The following is a 7706-nucleotide window of genomic DNA, read 5'->3' on the forward strand; positions in this document are numbered from 1 at the left end:
TACAGTGGAAGTTGCATCAAGCAACGAGGGGTTTAGATTAGATACTATGAAAAAATTCTTCACTGAAAGGGTGGTCTGGCATTGGAACCGGCTGCTTAGGGAAGTGGTGGAACCACATTTCCTGGAAGTATTAGAAAGGGATGTGAATGTGACACGTGGGGACATGGTTTAGCAGTGAACACAGTGGTGCTGGGTTAACATTTGGACTTGGTGATCTTAGAGGTCTTTTTCAACCTAAATATTTCTATGATTCTAAGCCCATAATAATGATGATGTTGAGCATCATGAAGTTTCTTTAAAAAAAAAAGTGGAAATGGTCCAACAGGGATGTTGGAGAAAAAAGAAGGTGAAAAAGTATTTCTTCAGTTTTTAGATATATTTTTGATGATGCTCTTCAGTGATTTAGAACACAGCAACTAGCTCAACTGAAACACTGGAAAAATGTTAGCTGTTCACTAATATAAAAGTAAGCAATATATCAATATATAAAGCAAGAGTGATTTTCCAAGTTCTTCCTGGTTATTTTTTTCCCATGAGAAAAAGAAAGGATGATGAATACCTTGTTCCTTCCTAACACTCTTACTCACCCTCCACTTTACATGCTACTATTGACTTATTTCATCTGAGAGAATAGCCCTGAGTGACTGAGAATGTGTTTGTAACACATTTACATGAGATGCAATTACATATAATTTCACTGCTTGTGGGACCTAGATCCACTTCTCTACAGACTCCTTTTCATTCTTTCTCTAAAAGACTTTGTGGAAAGGGGTTAATTTTGCTTTGACAGATCAAAATTAAAGTCAGACCTGGATTTTTTTTCATGCTGGTCTTCCCAGGTGTGACATATCTGCTTATAGACCTGCATATTTAGCAAACATATATTTAGATATCTATGTCTAACAAGAATTTATAGCCTTTTGCCAAAATGTGGTTTTTCCCAGTCCTTTCAAAGACATTCACTATGAGTGCCCATAACTGAAGTCCTTTGTAGGCATTCTGTAGCACTTCAAGCAGAATTGCTCTGTAGGATCAAATCCCCCAAGCATTCCTAAATTTTGATATACTCTTCTCAAAAGTATTTTTTCCCTAAGAATTTTTAAGTGAATATTTTTCATGACCAAATTGTGGCAAGGATATGTGATACTGTGAATTGATTTCTGATATGTTCCTGTTGATGTCAGTGAGAGATCTCATTAAACTCTTCTTTGTCATTTAATTATTTGAAAACATTGCAAAATTTAAATAAGTATGATAAGATTACTTGTATTATATATAATATTAGTTAACTGGATCTTTTTTGCATTTTTACTTTTATTAGGAAAATTATGAAAGCTCTTACATTCTAGGACACCATTATTTCTGAAAACATCTCTGCCATAAAGATCAAACAAGAATTTTTAGTTCTGTGATTTTATATTAGGTTAAGATACTGACTTTTGAAACTGGCACAAGGGACAAAGAATTGCAGGTTATTAGATAGCTGTGAAGAAGAATTTCTTTAAAAGTACTTATCCATAGCAAATTATTTTATCACAAGGTTTCTGATTGCCTATATAAAAATCTTTAATTGATTAAGCTATTAATAAGTCTCAAAGCATTTTCCCCCCTCAAAATCAAAAACGTTTGGCCTTCATAAAAATAATTTTCTCAAAGTACAACACTCCCAATGATGGCAACTGCTGAAGTGTTACCAATGATTTCCTTACTGCAGCACAGAGCATTGTAGCTTATGAGTCTCTTGAAAATTTTATGTAGTTTGGTAATTGCAAACCAAAATATTATTAACACAGAAACACACAAATGGAACTAGATTTTCCAAACTGAACATAAATTTTGCTAGTAAACTCAGTATGTGGATATATAAGCAAAAAGAATGATTTTTGTGATGAAAACTTTGGATTGGAACCCAGGAGAAATGTGCAAGTCCTGCTTCTGTGTCCTGCCAAACAGATCATTAAGACTGAGCTCTTGCTTCCAGCATGTGACATGTCTCTAACTACTTCAGAATCTTAGAAGGATGTGTTGAAATTTTAAACTTAACAGTTCTGGGAACTGGCTTATGTAGTTTGAAAAAAAAAAGTTACAGACAGTACTCCTAAAGTGATACAGGAAACACTTGTTCAGTGTTTCAGCTTTTAAAGGAAGACTGGTGTCTATGGAGGTACACAGTATGTATTTACACTGGGATTAGTCATATATCTCATTAAAGTATGCAGTACCATGAGCACAAATTGAATGACATAATGATAATTATAATTATTCATATCAGATGTTAAACTTATTTAAATATATTTATTTAAACTAGTGCTCCCTGGTGAGTAGCTCACACGTAAGTCTGAAAATTAGCCTGGTCTGTTCTACAACAGTAGCATAGAAAAGCAATCAGCCCAAGAAAGATGGTTATGTGGGTAAGTTTAATATATTTCTGATGTAAATTTGTTGGTTTGTTGTGGTTTTTTTGCAGGCTGGGTCTCAGCTTCAACAGTATTTCTTCAGTTGAGAATGGCTCTCTTAACAATGTACCTCATCTGAGAGAGCTCCATTTGAACAACAATGCACTCAACAGAGTACCCAGTGGGCTGGGTGAACACAAATATATCCAGGTAAAGTTTATCATACTGCCTCAGAGAACAATAGTAGAAAGATTTCAAATTGTATTTGTGTGTTTATTCAGTCTTGAACAGAAACATACACAGTATTTGTGCAAAAGATAATTTGATGGAAGTGTCATAAACTCTTGAATTGTCATGGAAAAGTTGCATACAACAGGATGACTCTTATTCTGATTTTCGTGTGGAAATGGTTGTGGAGATGTATAGATATGGAGGTGTGTGTTTGTTATCTCTGTGTCTCTGAGGGTCCACAACAAATATGGGATTATTTGTGTGTTTTGATTTCCTCTTACTCAAAAAATGCTTCCAAAGAGCATTTCTTATGTTGATTTTTTTTTCAATTCTGCTCAGTGACTTTTCGCAACCTTTCCATGGACCTTTCATTTCTTATCTCACAAAGCTGTGCCTCCAGGAGACCAAAGAGACACAATATGCATTTCGCATAAGCAGCATTTTTGAGATCCTTGTGGCTGGATAGCTAGAAATATGTCCTCTTGGAAGCAATTAATATCTGTGTTCACCTGGACTAACATTTTACATGAAAGAAAGCTCCCAAAGAATAAGGATTTCCAAATGTAAATCACCCCTTGCATGTAGTTTGAGAAAATTCATCAGTAATGATGACTCTGGAGCCAAGTAATATTGATCAGTAATTTTAAATCATCATTAGTGGTTATTTTGGCTGTGAGTCCTGTGTAGTTGCACTCATGAGAGTGAAAGCATTAGAGCCTCAAAGAAACCCATTAGTACCAACTACATTCTTTACTTACAGCAGATGCTTCTGAGCCACAGCACTATATTAATAATTCCATATCTTTGACTCATATTTACTTACAGTATGACAGTAATGTCATTGCCTTGCACAATTTCTGTTCTTTCTGTAGAAATTATTTCTAATTGGATGCATTCTAGGTGTTTCAAAAGGTAAGCAGAATCAAGGATTTTTTTGGGGAAAAAAAGAGATATTGTTACTCTGTATAATATTGCACAACACATAGAAGTATATGATATCAAATCATTTATCTTATTTGCCCCAGTACGTCTATTTCTTACTCCTGTACTTCTCTGCCTTTCAGGTGGTGTATCTTCATAACAACAACATTTCTTCCATTGGTATCAACGACTTTTGCCCCCTTGGCTACAACACCAAAAAGGCCAGCTACTCCGGTGTGAGTCTCTTCAGCAACCCTGTGCAGTACTGGGAAATCCAGCCCTCTGCTTTCCGATGTATCCATGAACGCTCTGCAGTACAGATTGGAAATTACAAATAGATGTCCAAAGATAGGGTTCAGTTGTGTTTCAGCTAAAGGATCCGTTGTCATAGGCCTGTTCAAAAAATCGTTGCTAACCATTAACGCCAAATACAAGAAACTTCACTTTAAAGTGGAGATGATCCATTGATTTAGAATAAATGAAACATTTCAGATGTACAAGAGCAAGCATACCATCAAAAAGAATTGCCACTGTGCTTTAAACTGACTTATTTCAGCCTTCTTTTCCAGCATGCTTTCTGTGGCATTTTCCAGTTTGCTGAATGCTACAGGTTTTCAGATTCCACTGTATATGAGATTCAGAGTAAATATTTGTCAAGCTATGATATATTAAAAAAAAAAAATTGAGGTTATCTTTATAACCACCACACAAAAAAATAGTTGAGGGAAAAAACACTCTCAAATCATCTTGAGACTTGAGAAGGTGAGGGTTACCTCCTTTAAATTTATTTCAGGCCCTGGAGGTTTAAAAATATCCACTATAACTCTAAGATAATTCTGAATGTATCTATTTAGCAGAGGCAAATTAAGATGTTGCTAATGTCATTATTTTGGGAAGAATAAAATAAATACATATTGTACACATAGTTCTTTAAAGTTTGCCATTCTTCTAGAGCAATGCTATTCAAAATTAGCCTAACATCATCCTATTGAACAAGATATTGAGTAGTCTGCAGTAAAAAATGTGTAACCTGTATCTGGAGCTTGATGACTAAATTTCTCTAGGGCAAATCCCTCCTACCTTAGTCAGAAGAGCAGTTTTAATGCCTTTACTGCCTTGCAGAGTATGATATCAGGGTTTAGCCATTGATATCAGTCTATGTATATATCTAAGCCAAAAAAAAGAGCAGTTCCCTGTTCATTTGTTCTGCGTTGCACATTCATCAGCATCCTTTACTGCTTTTCTTTTTAAAACAAAGTTTCTAACTGTCAAGTAGAGCTATGCAGGCTCCTCCAGATGATGAATTTGTGGAATTTAGATTATAAGCAAAGCCATAAGTATAGGAAAATACGAAGTGAAATAACTGCAAGGCCAAGCTGGACATTGCTGGGACATCATTTGTAGAAGTATCTACTTAGAATGATTTGGAGTCCTCTGCTAACTGGGATTCTTCAACCCATACCAGTGGGTAGCAAGCACATCAAAGGTAGGCTGCACATTTCTACTGTCAAACTACAAAGCTAAACGTATACTCAATAAAAATGTCACCTGGAAAGAATCTTCTGCAGTCTCTTAATACTCCAAGGTCAGTCTCTCTAATTTGTAAAACTTATATGTCATTTATATTAAAGGATAATGTAATACAGGCAAACTCCAAAGTGTTTGTCTTTCTTTTTTTTTCTGTTTGTTTGCTTTGATAGAATAATGCAGTGTGTCAGAACTTTAATTAAGTCTTGCAAATTGACATCTTTGTCATGGTGATAGCTAAAGTAAGAGCAAGTTTTCTGAAGTTCTTTTGTCTCAAGGACCTTTTTCATGCCTAACATTAATAGGTATCTTTTTTGTAGAAAACAAATATATTCTTTTTATACCTGTCATTTATTCAGTAGTAAATAACTGGAAATGGTTACGACTCACTAAAGACATTACAGAAAAACATGTTTGCATTCTTGTCAGCTATATTCCTCATACAGTAGCCAATGATTTCTCCCATTTGTGTCAGTTTTTTTCTTCTGGGTTTAATATTTTTGGAGTGCTATTTTTAAACAAAACAAACAGTACATGATACCTTTCTGTCTCTAGAGGAAAAACCCTCTGAAAAATCAACAATTAGATTTTTTTCCTTTTGGTTCTTGGTTGGATGTCTGCTATTGTGCAGACAGAGACTTCATGCAGAAAACTAAGGACTTGCATTTCAAGAGAGAACAAAGGCATAGTCCTGGCTTGAAAAACTCAACAGGATTTGTATGTACATGGTTCAAATTAGCAAATACAAATGCAGCCTACAGGAAGAGATTCGCGTAACAAATAATAGCAATTATATATTACACAAGGCTTCATACAAGCATATACGCAAACTTCCCATGTCTCAGTCTGTGGTTGTGAAATCTCACATACTAGGGCTTTTCTTTCAAACCAGAAGGAACTTCAAGTCCAGAAGAAAATACCTGAGTCTGGCCCTCCTCTGTAATACCCATGATATGTCCCCTACCAAACTTGCTGCCTACTGTGCTGAACCACAGGCTATTCCTCATAAAATATATTCCTTGCCAACAACCAAGGGCTACGAAGATATCAGGACTTTCCTGATTCCCAGTCTTGCCCAATGAAATAGAATAAGGACATCCTATAACAAGTGACCTAAACAAGATAACAACAAATTCAAAAGGTAAACACACTAAACACACTATTGGTTTTCCATAAATTGTGCAGCCATACCAACAATGCTTGACTGATGGGACCCTGTCCACACACAGCATCTGCAGACACTTCAAAGCAGTGGGAAACCAAATACTTTTAAAATTACTTTTCATATAAATACAGAACAGATGACTCTTCCACTTAAAAAAAAAAACAAGGGAAGAAAAAAAAAGCAAGTAAAGAAGAACAAACACAATCTATAAAGAGCTGGGTGGAAAGAAATAAAAGAAAGTTAAAAGCCTTTGGGCCCAATCCCTCCATTAAATATGAAGATGGTAAATGATCACAACTGTAGGACTCAAACACATAAGGAATAATGCCCTTACCCCTTTCTGCAGGCAAGGGTGTGCCCATCTTTCAGGTGTGAGAATACACCCTCCTAGGGAGCCCAAAACAAAATGTATCCTCATAATCAAGAATTCAAACTAATGGCAACAAGCAATATGAAAATAAAAAGGTGTAGCGACAATTCCTCAGCTGCAAGAATGTGATAAAGGACACAATGTAAAAGTTAGAGACAACAGTATATTTTTTGCCTTCTAAATTAATAATGCCTATGATTCATCACACAACTTAAGAATATGTTTGGACTTTCTTTCTTCTTATTTAAAGAACTTTTCAGATTTAAGGCAAATATTTTCTGTTATTTTTTTATATATAAATGTACAATTTTCTCCTTAGTCATAAATCTTATTAAAATGTCAATTAAAATCCATGTTAGAGATTTTTAAATAAAGAAAACAATCCCTTCTGTTTTTGACTAATTTGAGTAAATAAATTGAAAATTAAAATGATGTCTTGGGAAAATGATGTTTATTTTTGTTGTTGCAGTTTGATGGCAATACTGTGAACTTGTTCTTTTGCATTCGTAGTATCCTTCCCACTTTTTTTTATACATATACACACATATATATATGTGAATCCTCAAGTTTAGGATTTCCAAAAAATGCATATACATTTTTTTGATACCCAACACATATACTGTTAAAGAATTTTATTTTTCTAAACTTGACTACCCTTCATATATGCTTATCTTTAAAGAACAGGAGGGAGCCAACTGGTTTCTCCTAAAGTGCACCAGGTTATGGGTAGTCATTGTATACCTGATTGCTGATGTATAAATGACATTATATCTAATTGCATTTCCAGGAAAGGATCAACTCTTAAATCCTTGGCATCAGTGTGTTGCTCTCATTTCCAGGACTATAGATTTTTTTCAGTTTCCTCCACAAACTGTTTCTCAAAACCTCATAACACAATGTCTGGCAACAGCTCTTTGACCCATAACTTTTTTGGGGGTTTTTTGAGCTGCCAGTGAACCATTGTTATAATCTCTTGCTGCTTATGTTTGTGTTGTTTGTTTTTTTAAAGATAGCTATTTCTACCTCACAGTCATATGTTAAAAAAAATGGCAGAAAGCTGAGCAATTGGGTTTGTTCATAGCAAGCATTAATTTAA

General features: G+C 34.8%; 1 protein-coding gene across 1 annotated transcript in view; it reads left to right on the forward strand.

Annotated features, from left to right (window-relative positions):
• Positions 1-5199, forward strand: part of DCN (decorin) — a 39675-nt gene extending 34476 nt beyond the window's left edge. Inside the window, exons 7-8 of the mRNA XM_009077054.1 lie at positions 2468-2606; positions 3692-5199. Coding sequence (XP_009075302.1) covers positions 2468-2606; positions 3692-3886 — 334 coding nt within the window. The 3' untranslated portion in view covers positions 3887-5199. The remainder of the gene's footprint in view (positions 1-2467; positions 2607-3691) is intronic.
• Positions 5200-7706: the final 2507 nt, after the last annotated feature.

The sequence above is a fragment of the Acanthisitta chloris genome, unplaced genomic scaffold (assembly GCF_000695815.1).
Source record: "Acanthisitta chloris isolate BGI_N310 unplaced genomic scaffold, ASM69581v1 scaffold7706, whole genome shotgun sequence".
NCBI lineage: Eukaryota > Metazoa > Chordata > Aves > Passeriformes > Acanthisittidae > Acanthisitta > Acanthisitta chloris.